This window comes from Hyla sarda, chromosome 7 (genome assembly GCF_029499605.1).
Source record: "Hyla sarda isolate aHylSar1 chromosome 7, aHylSar1.hap1, whole genome shotgun sequence".
In the NCBI taxonomy this organism is placed as follows: Eukaryota; Metazoa; Chordata; class Amphibia; order Anura; family Hylidae; genus Hyla; species Hyla sarda.
The window spans coordinates 135,231,212-135,259,006 of NC_079195.1; the positions used below are offsets into that span (position 1 = coordinate 135,231,212).

The window sequence follows — 27,795 nt, forward strand, 5'->3', positions numbered from 1 at the left end:
TACAGAGAAAACAATAGGTTACTATCGCATAGTGCATTTACATTAAAAAGATATTGTTATTTATTGTAAATGTGGTGTCACTTTCCACTAATTCTGTATTATTCCTTCTTTATTTACCAGAGAGCAGAAAGGTGTGAGTCCAAGAGGAATCCAGCTTTTAGAAATTTCCCTCACTTATTTCCATAGAATGAATTTAACCCTAAAGGGGTACACCCACCTGTTATACCTCACAAAGATATGGGGGGAAAATGTCTGCTAGGAGGGAGTCTTAATTATGGAAGCTATGGAAAGAGCATGGCTTGTATGCTTGTCTGTTGTATTAAGGGTCCCCTTAAATTATTCTTATACAGAAGTCTTCTGACAGATATAAAATTATGAAATGTTATTATGAGCTCACCTTGCTGGACAAATGCCCCATATACAATCCATATGGCACTGTGCAGTGTAGAGGAGGTGGAAGGACTTGCTTGAGGTGTACTCTGAGCTCTAACTGCCTGAATACGATTCAAGACAAATATCAGTACGCCAACTACTGGTATAACTGCAGCAATGCAAGCCCAGACAGCAAAGTCAAAAGGTGCAAAGAGTGAGAAGATATTTATTCTTTCTTCAGGTTTTTTGATGAGAATTCCTACTGAGTAATCCAAGTAACGTTTGCTGAAATCCACCACGCTTTCCCTTTCTGGTGTTATTGTGATTGCTGACACAGCAATATCTGCTCTCTATAAAAAATAAATAAAGAAGTAGCATTGCTTTAATTACATCACAAGCAACCATAAATATGCTACACATTAGGAAGGGGAATAATTTATAATTAAAGAGAAGTAATGAATATATCTATTAAGCTACATGTGCCTCTCGAATAAAATCAATCAAATTGATCTGAATATAATGTGAGCATAGCAAGTATTTCTTCATTATAGAAAAAACTGTCAACATTAATGAAATCACAATATGAAAACAGACTTGTAGGTTTTATGTCAAATAAGTAGAATCACCGTATAACTTATTCACTTTGTACAGAATTATTTTTTTCTTTCTTTTTTATTTTTTTAGTTTGTGACAATTTTCAAGATCTGTGATTAGTGGATGATAAAAAGAAAACAACATTTGAACAAATTTAGATCATAAAATTAAATATGGCAGTTTTTTTTTTTACAGTGTTTCAACATGCGCTTAAGTACGTTTCTGTATGTTTTAATAGCTTGCAAAACTCTTTAAAGGCAGTTTTTTCGTTATATGTAAATACAGCTAAATGAGTGCAAAATATAGACAGTTTTCTAAAATATTTAGTTTTTAACTCCTCATCCATTTTAAGATATTGGAAGTGGTGTGGATCTGAAACACAGATCATAGATATTATTATTATTATTATTATTATTGTTATTATTCTTATACATAAATTAGTTTAGCAGTGACCTTTTAGACTTTATGGCTGTGTTCACACTAGAGATGAGCGAACTTACAGTAAATTTGATTCGTCACGAACTTCTCGGCTCGGAAGTTGATGTCTTTTCCTGCATAAATTAGTTCAGCTTTCAGGTGCTCTGGTGGGCTGGAAAAGGTGGATACAGTCCTAATAGACTCTTTTCTAGGACTGTATCCTCCTTTTTCAGCCCACCGGAGCACCTGAAAGCTGAACTAATTTATGCAGGATAAGTCATCAACTGCCGAGCCGAGAAGTTTGTGACGAATCGAATTTACTGTACATTTGCTCATCTCTAGTTCACACATTGCATTTTTTGTGGTACTGTCACAGAACTGCTGTGTTTTAACTGCCTTTTACCAGAAAAAATGGCACAATTTAACCACAATTCTGCAAATTTTTACTGCAATTTCGATCATTTGCTACACAGTGACAGCTTTCGGAATTATGGACTTTTTTTTTTTAAATGGTGTGTGCACTAACTATCCCATAGACTTTTAGTTTTCACATTGTTAGACTTAAAGGGGTTCTTCGCTGCTCAGCGCTTGGAGAAAACTGTACCGAACACTGGAGCAAGTGCCAAAAGCTCGTGACATCATAGCCCCACCCCCTAATGACATCACGCCCCACCCTCTCATTGCAAGTTTATGGGAGGGGGCATGACAGCTGTCACGCCCCCTCCCATAGACTTGCATTGAGGGCGCGGGGAGTGACATAATGTGGGGGCTATGACATCACAAGCTCCCGGCACCACCTTCAGCGTTCGGAACAGTTTGTTCCAAACGCTGAGCAGCGGAGAACTCCTTTAAGATACAGAGATATTATTATTCTATTTTTTATATGTAAATTTTGCTATTCATTTTACAATGTGTGAACATAACCTGAAAGGAAAATATTTGACACCTGTTATTGTTTTATTTTAAATTACAAACAGGGGTCCTGGGAAAAAGTATAGGGACTCAAGATTTCCACTCAAGGGCTAGTCCTGCAGGACTTCTGCTAAATATAGCAATGTTCCTGCTGAGGAAATAGTGCAGGAACTACCTGCAGGACTTCAGTCCTGATTACAAAATATTTTTACATATTTGTTACTTCAGCGCTAACCTACAAACAGTGGTTTAACTTTTACTACCTTATTTATGAGTTCTCCTATCATTCCATTCCAGGATCCATTTGGAAGCACATGCCCATATTTTCCATCAGGGACTTGATAGATTTCATATTTAAAACCAAGATTTTGAGATAACGCGTCCAAGACATCTATTGAAAAACCTTTATATTTCTTTGGTTGACCAAGTATATTCTCTGCAACCATTACAAAAGGTTCCTCCTAAAAATATAGAAAATATGTCTAGTTAGCCAAAACCAACACCGTCAAGGTTATCCAACTTACCTTATTCAATTTCCATATTTTGATTAATATTCGGTTAGGTCATGCAGCCTTTGGCTGGGTTCACACAATGTAAATGCAAATTGAATTTGATTTTACATGCCGATTTTCCCGCACAAAATGCTGTTCGGCCGATAACCACCATTTAAAAAGCCTTTAAGTGTCACCCACCTTTTCAAAGTTCACCTGTTGTAATATGCCATATGACCATTTACACTGTGCATACTACGTGTTCCTTTTTTTTTTTTTACTGTGAATCGCAACAGTTTTGTCCCACGGTTACTAGACCCACAGTTTTTATATGTGAAACACGTTAATTTAATTTGTAAAAATTGCATGATCAAAAAATTTAAACACATTACTATGTTAATTCGGGATAAGAGGTGCATGGTTTCACTGTGTGCTAATTGGCAATGCAGCCAACTACCTCAATGCCTTTATAAATGCCACAGCATTCTTCCTTTTGGATTCACTTTTTACATTGAATGCTGTGGCACTTTTACAAATGGCATGTTTGTGAATACTGTGTGTAATGTTGATGCAGTATTTCGGTGCAAGTTTTGAAGGAAAAACTAAGAGTGCCTAAAACAAAGAAGTAGAAAGAAAAGAAAACAAGAGAAGTAGAAACTTTTTTTTTTTTTTTTAAGATCCACTCCTAACATTGATGTTAAAATTGTATGAAAAAGCTATGCTAGAGCACATGTGAAATGACCCTCAGATGTGTTTCTATTGTCAACTGTCTTTCTATTGGCAATTAGAAATCAAAGAGCATACACTATATACACTGGGGTCCTCTTAGGCTGGGTTCACATACTGTATTTTCGGCATCTGGCATCAATTGTATGGTATCTAGATTCCATTGTTTCTGGAGGGCGGACAGGAAAACGTAGCAATCTGTGTTCCCCTGTCCGGTGCCCTCCAGCGTGTCCAGCCTTCTGGCATCAAAATTGAGACACTGGATGATTGGGAATGTCTGATTGAAATGAATGGGATTAGTTCTAGCATCAGTTTTCCTCCGATGCATACGGAGGGAAACTGTGCCGAACAACTGATATATGCAAACCCAGCCATACTTCACAGATGTCCTTCTTCATGAAAGAGAAAATAAATGTAAACTGACTAAAAAAAAAAAATGCTTTAGGCTCCCATATGTCCGCCATACGGCATAGTTGAACTAATCCTAGATCTCGACACAACTGATGCCACAACTGATGACAAGTTGTCATCAGTTGATCAGTTGTACGGTATCCGGAATGCAGCAATCAGTCCAACTATCCGGCGTCAAAATTGATTGTGAATTGTCCTATTTAAATGAATGGGATCAGTTTTAGCATCAATTTCCCTCCGGTGCACGCTGGAGGGAAACTATGTCGGACGCCTGATATATGTCAACAATATGTTGTACTATATGTTTTCACTCTTCATGTAGTAAATGCATGTTCCCGTCTAGAAAACCCTTAGTTCTTTTAGACTGAGGGCATGTAGATGCAATAGAACTGTTACATAGTAACATAGTATGGTTGAAAAAAGACACATGTCCATCAAGTTTAACCAAAAAAGGTGAAAGGAAGGGATCTGGATGGATGAATCAGAGGGATGTGATTCTATAATGAAAAGCTAGCGACTTTTATCCTAACAGAATTGGCATTTTTATTATAAATATAAATTAATTTTATCATGCCTATGATATTGTGACTCCTATAAATAGTGTTTTTTTATGTCTTTATTCTTTATTATGTAAGAACTTACGTACTCCATAATATTGTAATGTTTTGGAAAAACATGGTATTATAGGATTGGATTCTTGGATTGGATTCCTTTATGGTTATTTCTAAAAATGCCTGCCTATGTGTGCTGTCACTAGTAAGAATTTTAATATGGTGATAAATCATGCCACTGTCACGCTGTTACGCCGAGCGCTCCGGGTTCCCGCTCCTCCCCGGAGCGCTCGCTTCACCTCCTCCGCTGCAGCGCTCCGGTCACGTCCTCTGACCCGGGGCGCTGCGATCCTGCTGCTAGCCGGGATGCGATTCGCGATGCGGGTAGCGCCCGCTCGCGATGCGCACCCCGGCTCCCCTACCTGACTCGCTCCCCGTCTGTTCTGTCCCGGCGCGCGCGGCCCCGCTCCCTAGGGCGCGCGCGCGCCGGGTCTCTGCGATTTAAAGGGCCACTGCGCCGCTGATTGGCGCAGTGGTTCCAATTAGGGTTATCACCTGTGCACTCCTTATATTACCTCACTTCCCTTGCACTCCCTTGCCGGATCTTGTTGCCTTAGTGCCAGTGAAAGCGTTCCTTGTGTGTCCCTTGCCAGTGTTTCCAGACCTTCTGCCGTTGCCCCTGACTACGATCCTTGCTGCCTGCCCCGACCTTCTGCTACGTCCGACCTTGCTTCTGCCTACTCCCTTGTACCGCGCCTATCTTCAGCAGCCAGAGAGGTGAGCCGTTGCTAGTGGATACGACCTGGTCACTACCGCCGCAGCAAGACCATCCCGCTTTGCGGCGGGCTCTGGTGAAAACCAGTAGTGGCTTAGAACCGGTCCACTAGCACGGTCCACGCCAATCCCTCTCTGGCACAGAGGGTCCACTACCTGCCAGCCGGCATCGTGACAGTAGATCCGGCCATGGATCCCGCTGAAGTTCCTCTGCCAGTTGTCGCTGACCTCACCACGGTGGTCGCCCAGCAGTCACAACAGATTGCGCAACAAGGCCAACAGCTGTCTCAACTGACCGTTATGCTACAACAGTTGCTACCACAGCTTCAGCAGTCATCTCCTCCGCCAGCTCCTGCACCTCCTCCGCAGCGAGTGGCCGCTCCTGGGATACGCTTATCCTTGCCGGATAAATTTGATGGGGACTCTAAGTTTTGCCGTGGCTTCCTTTCCCAATGTTCCCTGCATCTGGAGATGATGTCGGACCTGTTTCCCACTGAAAGGTCTAAGGTGGCTTTCGTAGTCAGTCTTCTGTCCGGAAAAGCCCTGTCATGGGCCACACCGCTCTGGGACCGCAATGACCCCGTCACTGCCTCTGTACACTCCTTCTTCTCGGAAATCCGAAGTGTCTTTGAGGAACCTGCCCGAGCCTCTTCTGCTGAGACTGCCCTGTTGAACCTGGTCCAGGGTAATTCTTCCGTTGGCGAGTATGCCGTACAATTCCGTACACTTGCTTCTGAATTGTCCTGGAATAATGAGGCCCTCTGCGCGACCTTCAAAAAAGGCCTATCCAGCAACATTAAAGATGTTCTGGCCGCACGAGAAATTCCTGCTAATCTACATGAACTTATTCCTAGCCACTCGCATTGACATGCGTTTTTCTGAAAGGCGTCAGGAACTCCGCCAAGATATGGACTCTGTTCGCACGAGGCGTTTCGTCTCCTCGGCTCCTCTCTCCTCTGGTCCCCTGCAATCTGTTCCTGTGCCTCCCGCCGTGGAGGCTATGCAGGTCGACCGGTCTCGCCTGACACCTCAAGAGAGGACACGACGCCGTATGGAGAACCTCTGCCTGTACTGTGCTAGTACCGAACACTTCCTGAGGGATTGTCCTATCCGTCCTCCCCGCCTGGAAAGACGTACGCTGACTCCGCACAAAGGTGAGACAGTCCTTGATGTCTACTCTGCTTCTCCACGTCTTACTGTGCCTGTGCGGATGTCTGCTTCTGCCTTCTCCTTCTCTACAGTGGCCTTCTTGGACTCTGGTTCTGCAGGAAATTTTATTTTGGCCTCTCTCGTCAACAGGTTCAGCATCCCAGTGACCAGTCTCGCCAGACCCCTCTACATCAATTGTGTAAATAATGAAAGATTGGACTGTACCATACGTTTCCGCACGGAGCCCCTTCTTATGAGCATCGGATCTCATCATGAGAGGATTGAACTTTTGGTCCTCCCCAATTGCACCTCGGAGATTCTCCTTGGACTTCCCTGGCTTCAACTTCATTCCCCAACCCTGGATTGGTCCACTGGGGAGATCAAGAGTTGGGGGTCCTCTTGTTCCAAGAACTGTCTAAAACCGGTTCCCAGTAACCCTTGCCGTAACTCTGTGGTTCCTCCAGTAACCGGTCTCCCTAAGGCCTATATGGACTTCGCGGATGTTTTCTGCAAAAAACAAGCTGAGACTCTACCTCCTCACAGGCCTTATGATTGCCCTATCGACCTCCTCCCGGGTACTACTCCACCCCGGGGCAGAATTTATCCTCTCTCTGCCCCAGAGACTCTTGCCATGTCCGAATACGTCCAGGAGAATCTAAAAAAGGGCTTTATCCGTAAATCCTCCTCTCCTGCCGGAGCCGGATTTTTCTTTGTCTCCAAAAAAGATGGCTCCCTACGTCCTTGCATTGACTACCGCGGTCTTAATAAAATCACGGTTAAGAACCGCTACCCCTTACCCCTCATCTCTGAACTCTTTGATCGCCTCCAAGGTGCCCACATCTTCACTAAATTGGACTTAAGAGGCGCCTATAACCTCATCCGCATCAGAGAGGGGGACGAGTGGAAAACGGCATTTAACACCAGAGATGGACACTTTGAGTATCTGGTCATGCCCTTTGGACTGTGCAATGCCCCTGCCGTCTTCCAAGACTTTGTCAATGAAATTTTTCGTGATCTATTATACTCCTGTGTTGTGGTATATCTGGACGATATCCTAATTTTTTCTGCCAATCTAGAAGAACACCGCCAGCATGTCCGTATGGTTCTTCAGAGACTTCGTGACAACCAACTCTATGCCAAAATTGAGAAATGTCTGTTTGAATGCCAATCTCTTCCTTTTCTAGGATATTTGGTCTCTGGCCAGGGACTACAGATGGATCCAGACAAACTCTCTGCCGTCTTAAATTGGCCACGCCCCTCCGGACTCCGTGCTATCCAACGCTTTTTGGGGTTCGCCAATTATTACAGGCAATTTATTCCACATTTTTCTACCATTGTGGCTCCTATCGTGGCCTTAACCAAAAAAAATGCTGATCCCAAGTCCTGGCCTCCTCAAGCAGAAGACTCCTTTAAACAACTCAAGTCTGCCTTTTCTTCGGCTCCCGTGCTCTCCAGACCTGACCCTTCCAAACCCTTCCTATTGGAGGTTGATGCCTCCTCAGTAGGAGCTGGAGCTGTTCTTCTACAAAAAAATCCTTCCGGGCATGCTGTCACTTGTGGTTTTTTCTCTAGGACCTTCTCTCCAGCGGAGAGGAACTACTCCATCGGGGATCGAGAGCTTCTAGCCATTAAATTAGCACTTGAGGAATGGAGGCATCTGCTGGAGGGATCAAGATTTCCTGTTATTATCTACACCGACCACAAGAACCTCTCCTACCTCCAGTCGGCCCAACGGCTGAATCCTCGCCAGGCCCGGTGGTCTCTGTTCTTTGCCCGATTTAACTTTGAGATTCACTTTCGTCCTGCCGATAAGAACATTAGAGCCGATGCTCTCTCTCGTTCCTCGGATGCCTCAGAAGTTGATCTCCCTCCGCAACACATCATTCCACCTGACTGCCTGATCTCCACTTCTCCTGCCTCCATCAGGCAGACTCCTCCAGGAAAGACCTTTGTTTCTCCACGCCAACGCCTCGGAATCCTCAAATGGGGTCACTCCTCCCATCTCGCAGGTCATGCGGGCATCAAGAAATCTGTGCAACTCATCTCCCGCTTCTATTGGTGGCCGACTCTGGAGACGGATGTTGGGGACTTTGTGCGAGCCTGCACTATCTGTGCCCGGGATAAGACTCCTCGCCAGAAGCCCGCTGGTTTTCTTCATCCTCTGCCTGTCCCCGAACAGCCTTGGTCGCTGATTGGTATGGATTTTATTACTGATTTACCCCCTTCCCGTGGCAACACTGTTATTTGGGTGGTCGTTGATCGATTCTCCAAAATGGCACATTTCATTCCTCTTCCTGGTCTTCCTTCTGCGCCTCAGTTGGCTAAACAATTTTTTGTACACATTTTTCGTCTTCACGGGTTGCCTACGCAGATTGTCTCGGATAGAGGGGTCCAATTCGTGTCTAAATTCTGGAGAGCTCTCTGTAAACAACTCAAGATTAAATTAAATTTTTCCTCTGCATATCATCCCCAGTCCAATGGACAAGTAGAAAGAATTAACCAGATCCTGGGTGATTATTTGCGACATTTTGTTTCCTCCCGCCAGGATGACTGGGCAGATCTCCTTCCATGGGCCGAATTCTCGTATAACTTCAGGGTCTCTGAATCTTCCTCCAAATCCCCATTTTTCGTGGTGTACGGCCGTCACCCTCTTCCCCCCCTCCCTACCCCCTTGCCCTCTGGTCTGCCCGCTGTGGATGAAATTTCTCGTGACCTTTCCATTATATGGAGAGAGACCCAAAATTCTCTCTTACAGGCTTCTTCACGCATGAAGAGGTTCGCGGATAAGAAAAGAAGAGCTCCCCCCGTTTTTTCCCCTGGAGACAAGGTATGGCTCTCCGCTAAATATGTCCGCTTCCGTGTCCCTAGCTACAAGTTGGGACCACGCTATCTTGGTCCTTTCAAAATTTTGTGTCAAATTAATCCTGTCTCTTATAAACTTCTTCTTCCTCCTTCTCTTCGTATCCCTAATGCCTTTCACGTCTCTCTTCTCAAACCACTCATCCTCAACCGTTTTTCTCCCAAATCTGTTCCTCCCACTCCTGTTTCCGGCTCCTCGGACGTCTTCTCGGTCAAGGAGATTTTGGCTGCCAAAAAGGTCAGAGGGAAAAATTTTTTTTTAGTAGACTGGGAGGGTTGTGGTCCTGAAGAGAGATCCTGGGAACCTGAGGACAACATCCTTGACAAAAGTCTGCTCCTCAGGTTCTCAGGCTCCAAGAAGAGGGGGAGACCCAAGGGGGGGGGTACTGTTACGCCGAGCGCTCCGGGTTCCCGCTCCTCCCCGGAGCGCTCGCTTCACCTCCTCCGCTGCAGCGCTCCGGTCACGTCCTCTGACCCGGGGCGCTGCGATCCTGCTGCTAGCCGGGATGCGATTCGCGATGCGGGTAGCGCCCGCTCGCGATGCGCACCCCGGCTCCCCTACCTGACTCGCTCCCCGTCTGTTCTGTCCCGGCGCGCGCGGCCCCGCTCCCTAGGGCGCGCGCGCGCCGGGTCTCTGCGATTTAAAGGGCCACTGCGCCGCTGATTGGCGCAGTGGTTCCAATTAGGGTTATCACCTGTGCACTCCTTATATTACCTCACTTCCCTTGCACTCCCTTGCCGGATCTTGTTGCCTTAGTGCCAGTGAAAGCGTTCCTTGTGTGTCCCTTGCCAGTGTTTCCAGACCTTCTGCCGTTGCCCCTGACTACGATCCTTGCTGCCTGCCCCGACCTTCTGCTACGTCCGACCTTGCTTCTGCCTACTCCCTTGTACCGCGCCTATCTTCAGCAGCCAGAGAGGTGAGCCGTTGCTAGTGGATACGACCTGGTCACTACCGCCGCAGCAAGACCATCCCGCTTTGCGGCGGGCTCTGGTGAAAACCAGTAGTGGCTTAGAACCGGTCCACTAGCACGGTCCACGCCAATCCCTCTCTGGCACAGAGGGTCCACTACCTGCCAGCCGGCATCGTGACACACGCTACCTAAAAACATATGTGTCAGTACACATATACTATATACCCATATACAAGGTAGCCATTAAGAATAATATCTATATTTGTAAAATCCCATTCTGGAAACAGCTGTAACACATTACTTGGAGAACATATGTTTATGCAGCTCACATCGGGGAACAAGTAGTCAACTGACGAGCGGTATCCGAAACCTTTTGGAACAGCTTAAGATGCGCTACCAATGGGAGGCCTGGGGGCGTGTCTGGCAGTGACGTAGTATCCCCAACGGGATATGAGGTTAGACGCCGTCTTCTTCGGCAGCACGCAGTTCAGGTGAACATGCCGACCGCCTGCCGCTGTTAGCTTCACTACTAACTGTGAGTAATCTCTTAGGAGATATACTTTTCTTTGCAGGTGCACACAAAGTGAGGGGGATCTGAATAGCGTTAAAGTTATATTTTTAGGCACCTTCTTCCCACTGGTTGGGTCTGCTGGTGTAACTTAATATTGTATATTGTAAGAAGGCTAATGATTAAAGTCGTATGCAGGACCAAATTTATGTGCATATTCTTAAGTATATAATACATTCTTGCAAGTCATTGGGTCAAAGATGAGGTTTACTAATACTAATCTAGACAAAAGTGCAAAGTATCTATGCTTTACAAAGCACACATTAGAGTATTAGTCAGTACCACATAATAGTGGGAGCGTCTATAGTGTATAACAGCATAATTCAGTGACCAAATGCAAGTCACTCTCATGAAATAAAGAACAACAATGATCATGGGGAAAAGGGAGAAATATACACTGCCAAAAACAGAGATAAGTGATTTAGGTTGTATTTTGAAATTAAAAAGAATAAATACTTCAATTGATAGCACTAGAATCAGAATTGTTGTTTGTCACCCTTGTCAGTCATAGCAGAGCATGGCATTGTTTATAGATCACTCAGATGTCTTTTCCTATAAGTGAAGATTTTGTCTGCTACACGGTTACACTTTTATATGGAAAGTAAATTGTGCAGTTAAAACTGTCCTGTCAGCAGGGCCACTAATCTATTGATTTCTTATGACTTTAGAAAAAAAAAATTTTGATCTATATTGGGCTTCCCCCACACTATAACAGACTATTAAGGCTGAGAAAGGCAAGGCAGGCGCCAAAGCTGGGATGTTGGGGGTTAAAAACACAGTGTGGAGAGCGGGACAGTGCAGAGGTGATGAATACATGTACTTCAGGGAGTGCCAATCAATAGTTCAAAGCTTGTATATGTAGAATGCAGGTAGAAAAAAAGTAGATTGCACTCACCCACTTGTGAAGTTAAAGCGTCTTCTTTATTAGAATGTCATAAAAATATGCTGAAGGAGAGGGTAGAGAGATGCGGTCAGCGTAGGCTGACTGACCGGCCGAGGCCGGTCAGTCAGCCTACATTGACCGCATCTCTCTACCCTCTCCTTCAGCATATTTTAATGATGTTCTAATAAAGAAGACATTTTAACTTCACAAGTGGGTGAGTGCAATCTACTTTTTTTCTACCTGCATACTGCTATAACAGACTATACCTCTTCTAGGCTGCTTATTCACTATGTGGGAGATTTATCAAAACTTGTGCAAAGGAAAAGTTGCCCAGTTGCCCATAGCAACCAATCAGATCCCTTCTTTCATTTTGCAGAGGTCTTGTTAAAAATGAAAGAAGCAAGCTGATTGGTTGCTATGGGCAACTGGACAACTTTTCCTTTGCACAGGTTTTAATAAATCTCCCCCTATGTGATCTGAATACAAGAATGATGTTGTTCCTTTGGTGGTAGCAATGTGTATGGATGAACAGTAAATGCACCAAAGGAACATCTACTCAAACGTCTGTAAGACCATTGTATTTGAAGAACTCTAAAGTATTCAATTGTATTTGAATGTGGTTGAATAGTTGTAATAGTTGATATAAATTAGTTTAAAAAAATCATCTAAATTTGTTAGCTATGGGTAGTTGGATCTGTTTAACGGACGCTACTGACTTTTCAAGTTAGCTGGTCTGAGCAATAGTTCTCTAATATTTTTGGAAACTTTAGGAGAAGCAGATACTAAAGGTTACTTTGTAAAGATGTATTTATATTGTCCATCTGTATATTTAATTGAAATCAGATGAAAAGATGTGTTACATCAGGAGTTATATATATTTTATATGCATTTTATGGAATGTGTAAATTATATATACAGTTTATTGAGCCATGCTTATTTACTGGGGTAGTCGTGTAGCTAAAATAAAAGCTTATGTATTATTAAATGTCATACAAGTGGTAAAAAGCACATTGAGATGTTTTATTTTTTTAGAGGCATACCAAGATAGTCACGACTTTCAGTGTTAATCCTTGCAGGTCATTGTCAAGTCGCTTTTCTTGCAAGCTTCCATTAAGGCCTCGTAAGGAATCCCAGGTTGCCAGCTAAAACAATTAAAAAAAAGATATTTTGAAATATCATTAGAAAAGTGAATGAAGAAAATTTTAAAATGTAAGGCTAGGTTTACACTATGAAATCTGTCAGTAAAAATTCCAGATGGAAACTCCAAGCGAGGCTGGCACCAACTTAACCATTCAAGGACCAAACAGACATTGTCATCCCCATAAATGTAAATGTATTCCACGCAGAGTATTCCTAAGGAATGATGGCTGAAATTCCATAGTGTGAAGTGTGCAGTGGAATCTCATTGACAGCAATAGAATTCTGCTACATTGGAATTTCCAAGTATAATTTCTAAGAGGAATTATGCCTGGAAAATCCATAGCATTATTAGTAGCATTTACTTGAAAAATAGGCTTCTTGTGAAAGTTTTTTTCCCCCTAAAAATATTTTATGACAAGTTTTTAGCACATAATAAAAGGAAGGTTTGCACACTGAACCTTACAAATCATAAAACAATGGTTGTAAAAAAATTTTTAGCAACTCACACTAAAGCATCTTAAACATGACAGTACTAAGCATCTGTACTGTATGACATAGAAATTTATGTGCCTCTGATTTTATACAGAGGTTGTTTCTTACAGATTCATATTCAATCTGCATTAGAAAGAATCATGTCCCCTGACATGCAATAATACAGAGATATTATCTTAAGGAATATTACTTACAAGGGAGAATATAGTCATGTACAGAGATATCATGCGTTGTCTCCCAGAGAGCATATTGTTTCATACATCAGATCCATAGAGACTCTGTTTGCCACAATACATGCTGCATGAGCATGACTTGTCTATGCACATGCAGCTTGACACTATGTTCATGCAGAATTCTAAAGGTACTTTCACACGAGCGGATCCCCAGAACATATTACGCTGTGGATCCATTGCTGAAGGACCGCTGTATGCTGCCTTTACAGGTGCCTTCTTGGAGTGGCAATCTGGCACTAAACACTGCGATGTGCGAGTTGCCGTGCACTTGCGCAGAATACTCGCACATCGCGGCAGCTCTCGGCCTAGCTCATAGAGCAGGGGGAGCGGCCGCAATGTGTGCAAGTACACTGCGCATGCACCGCAACTCGCACATTGCTTCAGTGTCTCTGCTTGTAGCGGCATATTGCCGCTCCGAGCAGGCACCTGTAAAGGCAGCATACAGTGGTATTTCAGCGGCAGATCAACAGCGTAATATGCACTAGGGATCTGCTCGTGTGAACTTACCCTTATGCAGAGATTCCACAGCAGCAGAGTTCCATTGATATCAATGGGATTCTGCTCAGCTGTACACACAACGACATTTCCGCAAAAGATGTTTCTGCTGCGGAAACACCAGTTCCAGAGTCCACCTGAAAAAAATGGACAAGTCTATTCTTTCTGTGAAGTCAGCACGGAATTGCATTGTCATCTATGAAGCGGCACATTTCTGAGCGGTCCTAGCACTGGCATGTTCTGCCGGACTCCGCGGTTGGGGAAATGTCTGCATAGGAATTTAAAATGTGAAAATTCCATTGTTTGAACATAGGGTGTGTTCACACACTTGTAACATGCAGCGGGAAATCCACTGCAAATTACCTCACCATTCACTTGTATGGACACGCTGACAGTCCTCAATAGGGCCATATTTGCGGACTGTCAGAGCACCCTCTGAAATTAATGGTAGCATAACTCGTAGCAGATTTCCCACAGTGGGGACCCTACTGCTAGTTACAAGGGGTAAACGAACAGTTGTTTTTGTAAATCTGTTATACCACATCTATTTTATAATGAGGCAAATGAGCTTAGATGTACATAACAGAAGGGCATTGGGGGAGATTTATCAAAACGTGTGAATAGGAAGAGTGGGGCAGTTACCCATAGCAACCAATCAGATTGCTTCTTTCATTTTTCGCAGCCCTGTTTAAAAATGAAAGAAGCAATCTGGTTTCTACGGGCAACTGCACCACTCTTCCTCTGCACAGGTTTTAATAAATCTCCGCCATTGTGTGAAAATATATATAAAAAGAAGATTTTTTTTTAAAGCAGTTTAATAATAGAAAAGCATCTAAAATATGTTTAACCATATTGAACCACGGACATTTTTGGGTTGCACTGTACATTTTATGGTAAAAGGAAAGTTTCCATCACAAAGAACAATTGGTCATGCAAAAAACAAACCCTCATATGGGTCTGTGGATGGAAAAATAAAAGTTAGGGCTCGTAGAAGGTGCAGAGGAAATAACAAAAATGCAAAAATACTAATTGGTTGTGTCCTCAAGGCAAAAATGGTCTGTGCCTTAAAGGGGTTAAAGGGAATATGTCAACAGAAAAGGACTTTTTGAGCTATTGTTTAAATCCCGTTTTATTTGTTTTATATATATATATATATATATATATATATATATATACATATATATATATATATATATATATATATATATATATATATGTGTGTGTGTATATATATATCTATTAAGAATTTTTGTTGATGCTTTTTCAAATTTTGCACAATAAAATAACCCTATAATCTTGCAGTTTCTGTCCACTAAGTCTAAGATTTTCATTTTTAGTTATTTATTTATTACTTACAATATTTTACATATGAGAAGATGAAAACAAAAATACAATACCAAATATTCTTTATTTCTATCTGCCATTTAAATGCCAAATTAAACAAATACTAAATCATGACCTAATCCCTATTTCATTTTTTTCAAACCCTCTGACTGAAATGATATAGCTGTCATGTCTTTATCTTTTATGGGCTACAAATGCACCTTTCTAACTGCAAACAATATTTTATAAATCCCCCATCTCCTTGCACAAAGACAAGCAATGCTGAGCAAAACAGTCCATCAAAGAGGAAACAGTAATGTCAAGATAATTTTATGGTTTTCTGTATTTCAATTCAACCGTAAATTCCCAGTGTTTCTTTCTTTGGTGAGATTGGAATATCCTCCATTGATCAGAAATAAAGGCACCTAACAAGTGCAGAGAGGAGGGGAGATAGGAAATAATAAAATACTTTACTTGAAAGCTCATATCTAAATCGCATTGCTCCAGATCACTTTCTTTCTGCTAAAGTGTGGAAAGATTTGGCTACCAATTGTTTGTTTGCTATGATGGGATTTGGTTGTATAGGTTATCTTTTGACTTTTGGTTTCTTTTGTGAATTACTTCTCAAATAACTCATTTCTAGCACTAGCCAGCAAAGTTTGCTTAAATACCTTGGCAGCTAGAAATCAGACACTTCGACATTTCACACACTGTTCCAGAACAATCAAAAATAAATGTGTGTGTGTGTATATATATATATATATATATATATATATATCAAATGGCTCAATGTCTGAACATCTGCCTATAGAAATCTTTCGCAAGTCATATAAAAAAAAAATAGCTGGAAATACTACTGTGGGGGTTGAGTTATTAAATCTCAATTTTATTTCAAGACAGGAGGCATTCGCATTATGCATTAAATCTCTCTTTACTTGCTCCAGCAGCAAAGTATTAACATAGCAACACAGAGAAAAAACATAGAATGTTCAGGTGTATACAAACATGCTACCTATCACAGTAGCCAATCAGGATGGGAATAGTATAGTCTATATAAGGTGATGACACTGTAACTCCGCCTCCTTCTTTGCTGCTCCGCAGGAAGATAAGTATATATATATATATATATATATATATATATATATATATATATACACAGTAGTCCCTCAACATACGATGGTAATTCGTTCCAAACGAGCCATCGTTTGTTCAATCCATCGTATGTTGAGGGATTCGTGCAATGTAAAGTATAGGAAGCTGTACTCACCTGTCCCCGCCGCTCCGGACCGGGTTCCGCCGCTCCCAATAGTGTCCCCGCCGCTCCCGATGGTGACCCCGGGCCTCCGCTGGTGACCCCTGGCCTCCGCTGGGCTCTCCTGGTCTTCTCCGGTCCTCTGCTGGGCTCTCCTGGTCTTCTCCGGTCCTCTGCTGTCTTCTCTGCTCTTCCGCTGTCTTCCGCAAGGCCTTACTGGGCCTGCATAGCGACGTCCTTACGCCGCTGCGTATGACGTTCCTATTGGATGACGGGACTGCGTGCGCAACAGCGTATTGACGTCACCGGAGAGTGCCGCGAAGACACTGGAGGACCAGCGCTGGACCCGAAGAGCACCCCGGAGCATCGTGGAGGGGTAAGTATTACTCACCGCACCACACGGGGAACATTAAGCTGCTATCCGGCAGCAGCTTAAGCTTTTTCCGCTGCCGGACATGCGATGGCCCCGACATAAAAAAGCATTGTACGTTGATGCTGACATTGACATGCAATGGCCTCTGAGAGGCCATCGTATGTCGATTTGATCATATTTCAGGGCCATCGTATGTCGGGGGGTCACTCACTGTATATATATATATATATATATATATATATATATAAAACTCAACGTGTGTGTGTATGTATGTATGTGTGTATGTTTCAGCATCACGTCCAAACGGCTAAAGATGTTAACATGAAACTTGGCACACATGTTACTTATATGTCAACAACAAACATAGAATAGGTGATTTAACCCTTACTCACCCCCATTTGCTAGGGGCGGGGTTTATGTTTAAAGTCCCTTACAAGTCAATGGGAAATATATGTTACTGCATAACTTACAAACGGCTTGAGATATTTCGATAAAACTTGGTCACATGCTGCTTGAATATCCACTTAAAATATAGGAAAGTTAATTTAACCCTTAACTACCCCCATTTGTGAGGGTCGGGTTTTTTTTTTTTTTAAAGTCCCATGCAAACCAATGGGAAATGTATGTTCCCACATAACTTCCGTACGGCTGGAGATATTCCAATAACTGATACACATATTACGGGTCGGGATAGGAGGTCGACATAGGAGGTCGGGATAGGAGGACGGGATAGGAGGACGGGATAGGAGGACGCGATAGGAGGACCGGGATAGGAGGACCGGGATAGGAGGTCGGGATAGGAGGTCTGGATAAGAGGTCGAGATAGGAGGTCGAAATAGGAGGACGTAATAGGGGGACTGGATAGGAGGTCGGGATAGGAGGTCAGGATAGGAGGTCGGGTTAGGAAGTCGAGATAGGAGGACGGGATAGGAGGACAGGATAGGAGGATGGAAAAGGAGGACGGGAAAGGAGGTCGAGATATGATGACGGGAAAGGAGGACGGGATAGGAGGACAGGATAGGAGGACGGGATAGATGGATGGGATAGATGGATGGGATAGGAGGACGGGATAGGAGGACGGGAAAGGAGGTCGAAATAAGAGGACGGGAAAGGAGGTCGATATAGGAGGACGGGAAAGAAGGACGGGAAAGGAGGACGGGATAGGAGGACGGGATAGGAGGACGTGATAGGAGGATGGGATAGGAGGACGGGATAGGAGGACGGGATAGGAGGTCGGGATAGGAGGTCGGGATAGGAAGTCGGGATATGATGACGGGATAGGAGGTCAGGATATGAAAACAATATATGAGGACGGAATATGTAGTCAAAAGCTTCCTCCTTTGTTTATTTTACTCCCCAACAAGGATTAGGAAGGAAAAACTGGGCTACACCGGGTACTCAGCTCAATCAAAGTCCATGTAATAGAAAACAATGGTGCAGTACTCCAAAATTCCCCCAAAAAAGTGTAAAATATATTCCTTCATGTCAAAATTTCAGCGACGTTTCAGCTCCCCAATGGAGCTTTTTTTAAGCTGCTGAATACTACAGAGGAAATTCCTTTGTTTTTGGAACACAGAGCTTTCTGCTCACATCAGTGCTCTCTGCTGACATCTCTGTCGCTTTTAACTCCTTAAGGACAAGCCCATTTTCACCTTAAAGGGGTACTCCCATGGAAAACTATTTTTTTAAATCATTTGGTGCCAGAAAGTTAAACAGATTTGTAAATTATTTCTATTGAAAAAATCTTAATCCTTCCAGTACTTATTAGCTGCTGAATACTACAGAGGAAATTGTTTTCTTTTTGGAACACAGATCTCTTGGCTGACAACTCTGTCCATTTTAGGAACTGTCCAGAGAGCATATGTTTGCTATGGGGATTTTTTCCTACTCTGGACAGTTCTTAAAATGGACAAAGATGTCAGCAGAGAGCACTGTGGTCATGATGTCAGCAGAGAGCTCTGTGTTTCAAAAAGAAAACAATTTCCTCTATAGTATTCAGCAGCTAATAAGTACTGGAATGATAAAGAGCTTAACTATCTGGCACCAGTTGATTTAAAAGAAAAAGTTTTCCGCAGGAGTACCCCTTTAAGAACCAGAGCATTTTTTGCACCTCTGACCACTGTCACTTTAAGCATTAATAACTCTGGTATGCTTTACCTTTTCATTCTGATTCCGAGATAGTTTTTTTGTGGCATATTTTACTTTATGTTAGTGGTAAATTTTTCATCATGAAAATTTTGCATTTTTCTAACTTTGAAGCTCTCAGCTTGCAAGAAAAATAGACATTCCAAATAAACTATAAATTAATTCACATATACAATATGTCTACTTTATGTTTGCATCATAAAGTTGACATGTTTTAGCTTTTTGAAGACATCAGAGGGATTCAAAGTTCAGCAGCAATTTTCAAATTTTTCACAAAATTTTCAAAATCTGAATTTTTGAAAATCTGAAGTTCAGTTTTGAAGTGGATTTGAAGGGCCTTCATATTATAAATACCCCGTAAATGATCCCATTATAGAAATTACACCCCTCAAAGTATTCAAAATGACATTCAGAAAGTTTGTTAACCCTTTAGGTGTTTCACAGGAATAGTAGCAGCAAAGTGAAGGAGAAAATTCTAAATCTTCATTTTTTTACACTCGCATGTTCTTGTAGACCCAGTTTTTGAATTTTTTACAAGGGGTAATAGGAGAAAATGCCCCCCAAAATGTGTAACCCAATTTCTCTCGAGTAAGGAAATACCTCATATGTGAAGTGGTCATCGGTGCAGTAGAGGGCTCAGTAGGGAAGGAGCGACAATGAGATTTTGGAGAGTGAATTTTGCTGAAATTGTTTTTGGGGGGCATGTCACATTTAGGAAGCCCCTATTGTGCCAGAACAGCAAAAAAAAAATGGCAAACTATTTTGGAAACAACACCCCTCAAGGCACATAAGAAGGGGTGCAGTGAGCCTGAACACCCAACAGGTGTTTGATGACTTTTCGTTAAAGTCGGATGTGTAAATGAAAAAAAAATGTCATTAAAGTGCAGTTTTTATTCCCAAATTTACCATTTTTACAAAGGGTAATGGTAGAAAATGCCCCCCCCCCCAAAAAAAAATTTTTTTTTAACCCCATCTCTTCTGAGTATGGAAATACCCCATGTTAGGACGTAAAATGCTCTGCAGGTGAACTACAGTGCTCAGAAGAGAAGGAGTCACATTTGGCTTTTTGGAAAGCAAATTTTGCTGAAATGGTTTTTGGGGGACAAGTTGCATTTAGGGAGCTCCTTTGGTGCCAGAACAGTAAAAAAAAAAAACACATGGCATAGTATTTTGGAAATTACACCCCTCAAGGAATGTAACAAGGGGTACAGTGAGCCTTAACACACCACAAGTGTTTGATGACTTTTTGTTAAAGTCGGATGTGTAAATAAAAAACATTTTTTTTCTCTAAAACACTGATTGTTCCCCAAATTTTTCATTTTTACAAGGGGTTATAGGAGAAAATGCCCCCCAAAATGTGTAGCCCTACTTGTTCTGAGTATGGAAATACCCCATGTGTGGACATCAAGTGCTCTGCTGGTGCACTACAATGCTCAGAAAAGGAGGAGCACCACTGAGCTTTTGGAGAGAGAATTTGCTTGGAATGGAAGTCAGTGGCCATGTGCTTTTACAATGTCCCCCGTGGTGCCAGAACAGTCGAACCCCCACATATGACCCCATTTTGGAAACTACACCCCTCACAGAATTTAATAAGGGGTGCAGTGAGCATTTACACCTCACTGGCATTGGACAGATCTTTGGAACAGTTGGCTGTGCAAATGAAAAATTTAATTTTTCATTTTCACGGACCACTGTTCCAAAAATCTATCAGACACCTGTGGGGCATAAATGCTCACTGCACCCCATATTACATTATGTGAGGGGTTTAGTTTCCAAAATGGGGTCACATGTGAGGTGGTCCATTGTTCTGGCACTCTGGGGGCTTTGTAAACACAAGTGGCCTTCAATTCCGGACAAATTTTCTCTCCAAAATCCCAATGGTGCTCCTTATATTCTGAACATTGTAGTGTGCCCGCAGAGCACTTTACATCCACATATGGGGTATGTTCTTACTCAGAAGAAATGGGGTTACAAATTTTGTGGGGCTTTTTTCCCTTGTGAAAATGAAAAATTTAGGTTCACAGCAGCATTTTAGTGAAAAAATATATATATTTTTTCCCATCCAACTTTAACGAAAATTTGTCAAACATCTTTGAGGTGTTAAGGCTCATTATACTCTTTGTTACGTTCCATGAGGGGTGTAGTTTCCAAAATGGGGTTATACATGGGTATTTATTTTTTTGCGTTTATGTCAGAACCACTGTAAAATCAGCCACCCCTGTGCAAATCACCAATTTAGGCCTCAAATGTACGTAGTGTGCTCTCACTCCTGAGCCTTGTTATGCATCCGCAGAGCATTTTACACCCACCTATGGGGTATTTCCGCACTCTGCATTACGAATTTTGGGGGTCTTTTTTTCCTTTTACCTCTTGGGAAAATAAAAAGTATGGGGCAACACCAGCATGTTAGTGTAAAATTTACATTTTTTTAAGCAGGCTGTTGTAGACCCCAACTTTTCCTTTTATAAGGGTTAATGGGGAAAAGCCGCCCAAAATTTGTAACACAATTGCTCCCGGGTACGGAAATACCCCATATGTGGCCCTAAACTTTTTCCTTGAAATACGACAGGGCCCCGAAGAGAGAGAGCGCCATGCACATTTGAGGACTAAATTAGGGATTGCATAGGGGTGGACATAGGGGTATTCTATGCCAGTGATTCCCAAACAGAGCACATCCACCTGTCGCTAAACTCCCAGCATGCCTGGACAGTTAGTGGTTTTGCAACAGCTGGAGGCTCCGTTTTGGAAACACTGCCGTCCAATACATTTTTATTTTTATTGGGAGGGGGGACAGCGTTAGAGGGTGTATATGTAGCCTTTTACCCTTTATTATGTGTTAGGGTAGTGTTTTTAGGGTACATTCTCACTGGGGGGGGGGGGGGGTTACGGTGAGTCTTCTGATAGGAGTTTGTGCTGCGGTGGGAAATTTGCCGCAGCTCAAACTTGTAGCAGGAAACGCACTGTAAACCTGCCCATGTGAATGTATCCTGTACATTAACATGGGGGGAGCAAACCTCCAGCTGTTTCAAAACTACAACTCCCAACATGCACTGACAGACCGTGCATGCTGGGAGTTGTATTTTTGCAACAGCTGGAGGCATACTGGCTGGAAAACCTTCAATTAGGTTCTGTTACCTAACTCAGTATTTTCCAACCAGTGTGCCTCCAGCTGTTGCAAAACTACAACTCCCAGCATGGGAGATGTAGTTATGCAACAGCTAGAGGTACGCAGCTACAACTCCCAGCATGACGAGACAGCTGTTTGATATTTGGGCATGCTGGGTCCAAATATCAAATTCCAAACTGTGGTCCTCCAGATGTTGCAAAACTACAAATCCCAGCATGCCCAGACAGCAAACTGCTGTGTGGGCATGCCTAGAGTTGTAGTTTTGCAAGATCTAGAGGGCCACTGCTTAGAGACCACTGCACAGTGATCTTAAAAACTGTAGCCCTCCAGCTGTTGCAAAACTGCAAATCCCAGCATGCCCAAACAGCCGTCCTCTGCCGCCCGCCGCTGATTGCCGATGGCAGTCACCATCGGGAATCGAACTTTAATCCCCCCCAATCTGCTATTGGTAGGTCCTGGTCCGGTCCCCACCCAGCATGCGGCAAAGACCAAAATTCCCACAGGCGTACAGGTACGCCCTTGATCCTTAGGTACCAGGACGTCAGGGCGTACCTGTACGCCCTATGTCCTTAAAGGGTTACTCCCGTGAAAACCTTTTTTTTTTTATCAACTGGTGCCAGAAAATTAAACAGAGGAAATGCTTTACTTTTTATATTTCTCTGATGTCATGACCACAGTGCTCTCTGCTGACCTCTGCTGTCCATTTTAGGAACTGTCCAGAGCAGCATATGTTTGCTATGGGGATTTTTTTAATGCTCTGGACAGTTCCTAAAGTGGACATGTCAGCAGAGAGCACTGTGGTCATCACATCATAGAAATCTAAAAAGTAAAGCATTTCCTCTGTAATATTGACCCTAAAAAAGTACTGGATGGATTAAGATTTTTTAATAGAAGTAATTTACAAATCAGTTTAACTTTCTGGCACCAGTTTATTTAAAAAAAAAAAAAAAGTTTTCCACGGGAGTACCCCTTTAAGGGGTTGAGAACTGTCCAGAGTAGAAGAAAATCCCCATAGCAAATATATGCTCCTCTAGAAAGTTCCTACCATATTGATCTTTGATGGATGTGGGTCATTATTCATGCCTTCAATCAAACCTTCAGTCTACAGTTCCTCTTCTACTGTTCCTTATTTCTCACCTGATACTGTTCCGATTTTAAGACTGTTTATGTTCTTCATCATCTTATTTTGCATCAAAGAAAGAGGCGGAGTTACAGCATCATCACCTAATATAGACTACACTATTCCCATCCTGATTGGCTACTGTGATAGGTAGCATGTTTGTATACACCTGAACATTCTATAATGTTTTTTTCTCTGTGTTGCTATGTTAATACTTTGCTGCTGGAGCACGTAAAGAGAGATCTAATGCATAATGTTCGCCTCCTGTCTTTCAGAAAATCTATATTTTCCGTCACAGGTTATATATATATATATATATATATATATATATATATATATATATATATATATTTATGAAGAAATAATGTTTAGGGGTGATAAAAAATAAAGTCCAACAATGAAATCACATAAATTTATTCCCAAAATCCAGATTATATGGTATAAATTATTAACCCCATCCCTTTTTAGGACGTATGGGAACAACCTTTAGACCCTGCAATCAAAGCTGATCATGGGACCTAAAGCTGGCAACTCAATGTTGCCGACTGGTTACTATGGGTGAGCAGGACCACTGCAGGGCAATCATGCGATCCCAATCACCTTAACTGACAGCTGGAGAGTTCCTACCTTCCTCTGTGCCGCTGGAACTTCTTTGTGTTGCTCTAGCATGCTTTGGCAGACTACAAAAGCAGACTGCAGTTAACACTGATCCATGCTGTGTAATAGCCCAGCATTGATCAGTGATAGGAATCGAGAATTTATAGACCAAAAGGGGACAAAAAAAGTTTAAAAAAAATTATAATAAATGTGCATAACCCTTTTCCCTAATAAAAATTGTTTGAATCACCCCCCTTTTCCCATTTTATGAATACAATAATGTAAAAATAAATAAATAAATAAACATATGTGGTATCGCTGTGTGCATAAATGTCTGAATTATCAAAATATAATGTTAATTAAACTGCACTATAAATGGTGTAAATGTAAAAAAAAATGCCAAAGTCCAGAATTTGTGCATTTTTGGTCACTTCCTATAGCAGAAAAAAAAACATAAAAACTGCTAAAAAAAAGTCCATTAAAAACAAAAATGGTACTGTTAAAACTACAGATCACGGCGCAAACAATGTACTCTCATATAGCCCCGTATGCGGAAAAATAAAAAAGATATAGGGGTTAGAAAGTTAGAAATACAAAAATATTTTTTTTCCACTAGCAAAATAAAATAAAACCTTTATAAATTGGGTATTGTTGTCATTATATGGACCTACAGAATAAAGATAATGTGCCATTTTTACTGAAAAGTGCACAACGTGGAAACACAACTCCCTAAAAATAGCATAAGGGCATTTTTTTTTTCAATTTTGCCCCCCAAATATTTTTTTTCTTCACCACCCATTTTGTGGTCAAATGAGTGATGTCATTACAAAGTACAATAAGTCCCGCAAACAACAAGTCCTATAGAAAAATTTACAAAAAGAAATTGGAGGATGAAAAAATGAAAATGCAAAAACTGAAAAATTGCTGCGTTATTAAAGGGTTAAATATATTTTATGTTAAACTTCTAACATAATATCAAGATCCAGTTTTTGTACTGTTTATCTTTTAGAATGACAAAAAAAAGCAAAACAAATTCAGAAAAATTTAAGGTTAAAGATGTACTCCGACCCTAGACATCTTATCCCCCCTCCAAAGGATAGAGGATAAGATGTCTGATTGCATGGGTCCAACCACTGGAACCCCCGCAATCTCTCATGCATCACCCCCACCAAAGATCGCTCCATGTCTGATAACTCATGATCATTGGGCCAGAGTATCGTGATGTCACGGCGATCAGACATTTTATCCCTTATCCTTTGGATGGGGGATAAGATGTCTAGGGTCGGAGTACCTCTTTAACCTCTAATTTTTCTGATTTTTTTTTTGTCATTCTAAAAGATAAACAGTACAAAAACTGGATCTTGATATTTGCTAGTTATTTACCAATTTACCATTTTGAAATGTGTATCACTTCCTTGTTTTTGTTTCCTTTTTTGGGAGGTGGATTAACAATATATAGCAGTCATGGCATTTTATTTTTACATTTTTTACAGTGTTCAACTTACAAAATAGTTTATAAAATATTACTGCTTTGGTCATTTTGAATGTAGCAATGCCAAACGTGTTTATTTTTATTTTATTTATTTACTTATTTGGGGGGGTGTATTTTCTTTTATTATGCTTTTTTTTGTTTGTCCCACAAAGGGACTGACAGCACTCACCAGATCCCTGGTATAATACACTCCTGTCACGTACCTGGATGCAGAAGTCACGGAGCAGGTAGTGGATCCTCTACCTATGTGGCAGATGACTTGGACCATATTGAGGAGCGGAGTCTAAGGAGCCACTGGTCTTCACCAGAGCACCCAGGTCGCTACCCCCGATACGGGTACTGGGCAAGGCGAGGTACAGGAGGATGAGACAGAGGCGTACTCAACGTAGCAGAAAGTCAAGGCAGGTGGCAAAGGTTCGTAGTCAAAAACTTAGCAAGGAAGTCTGGTTACACGGATAGGTGAAACAGGCAATGGGAACGCTTTCTCTTAGGCAATGAGCACTGAAGATCTGGCAGGGATGTGTGGGAGGTGCAAGGATTTATAATATAGAGTTCAGGTGCACTTACTAATTATGGGCGCACTGGCCCTTTAAATTTCAAAACACTGGCGCATGCGCACCCTAAGGGACGGGGACGCCAAGGCTGAGATGGAGCAGCAGCAGGAGTGGATGTGGGTAAGTGATGGGCCCGGATTCGCATGCGGGCGCGTCCCACAATGCGAATCCCAACCCGCCGGTGAGTGGGGACACAGGGCTACTGCGCTCATGGCCGGTGAGCGGAGATATGTGGCTACTGTGCTCACGGCCGGTGCTAACCGCCAGAGCGCAGTATGTAACAGTACCCCCCCCCCCTTTTGGTCTCCACCTCCTTTTATGACTCAAGAATCTTTTGAGAAGATCCTGATCCAGGATGTTATCTTGTGGCTCCCAGGACCTCTCCTCATGACTGAATCCCTCCAATCTACCAAGAAGAAACATTTACCTCTGATAAGTTTGGAGTCCAGAATCACTTTGACAAGGGCAGAGGCGAACGAGGATGAAGTGCGTAGACTACATAAAAGGGCAAAGTTCCAGTGGATTCGGTATCCCTATGGTTGTATGAAAATTCGGCCCATGGTAGAAGATCAGACCAGTCGTCTTTGCGAGCAGAGACAAAGTGGCAAAGATAACCTCCCAAAATCTGATTCACCCTTTCAACTTGTCCATTAGACTGGGGGTGATAGGCAGAGGAGAAATCCAACTTTACTTTGAGCCGTGAGCAGAGTGCCCTCCAGAATTTTGAGACGAACTGGACTCCCCGGTCAGAGACTATATGCGTCGGCAATCCATGGAGGCGGAAAATATGAGTAAGGAATTGTTTGGCAAGTTGAGGTGCGGAAGGTAACCCAGGCAACGGTACAAAATGTGTCATCTTAGAAAATCGGTCCACAGCAATCAGAGGCGGACGCCGTGACGGCAAGACGTGAGCCATCTCTCCTCCTCTCTCCCGCCCTCCCTCTTCCCCCTTCGATGGAACCCTGTTGATCTCACCGCTCCTGAACGCTCCTGACGTGGCTGTGATGCCCGAGAAACATGCCCTGGACCCGGCTTGGCAGAGGGGTGGTCTTCTTTCTCCCTGCGTGCTCTGAGGAGGGGTCCGTCCATTGGATGATGTATCCTCGCGAGAGCTGTAGTGTTATCTTCCGGAACGCTGGACGTTGGCAGGTCACGTGAGTAGCAGCTGGCCACATGACGACGCTGGGAGGAAGCGGGCTCTCCGGAGTCCAGCGTGGGAGTCTGGAGCTGCATGCCCGGTCGCTGAATTTGTGGTTTGATTAACCGGAGTGAGGTAGGACTGTAGCCCAATGGCTTCCCCCGTTGCCCCTGTGTCATACTTCTCCTTCGGAACGGGTGGTGTTGAAGCCCCCCCCCCCCTGCGCCTGTTTTGTGCCCAAGTGGAGAGTATGGATGGTGGTGTGGCCCCAGGTTGGAGCTGCGGGCATCGCCACATTTCTTTCTTCGGGTCGGGGCGGAGGGTGGGGGGGGGGGAGATTGTGTGGAGATAATGCTTGACCGCCGGCTCATTTGGGGTTCCTTGAGGAGCAGCTGGGACCCTGCCACTCACCCTCCACCCCACCCCCCCGTGTGGTCATGGTCACATTGACCAAGTGGCATAGGCGGCATATTGAGCAGGGGTATTTGGGGCCATGGTCTTATGCACTCACGGAGATAGAAGGGCTACCCCCCCCCTCCCCGATGAAAAGGCGAGGACCCTCACCTGTTGGACTCTCTGCCACCCGGACATTGCTATGCCTAGGACACTGTGACTGGGCTGCAGGGGAATATGAAATATGACATTTGATCAAATTTAACATATTAATTATGTTATGGCCCTCCCTTCATTTACTCA

The 27,795-nt window shown here is 43.0% G+C and overlaps 1 protein-coding gene across 4 annotated transcripts in view; it reads right to left on the minus strand.

Moving 5' to 3' along the window:
• The window catches only part of GRID1 (glutamate ionotropic receptor delta type subunit 1), a 1,339,076-nt gene that overhangs the window by 210,249 nt on the left and 1,101,032 nt on the right, over positions 1-27,795 (minus strand). For all 4 annotated transcript variants that reach the window (XM_056530786.1, XM_056530787.1, XM_056530788.1 and 1 more), the window contains exons 9-11: positions 12,659-12,760; positions 2,559-2,756; positions 398-722 (exon numbers count right to left, since the gene is read on the minus strand). In XM_056530786.1, the coding sequence (XP_056386761.1) occupies positions 398-722; positions 2,559-2,756; positions 12,659-12,760 (625 nt within the window). The remainder of the gene's footprint in view (positions 1-397; positions 723-2,558; positions 2,757-12,658; positions 12,761-27,795) is intronic.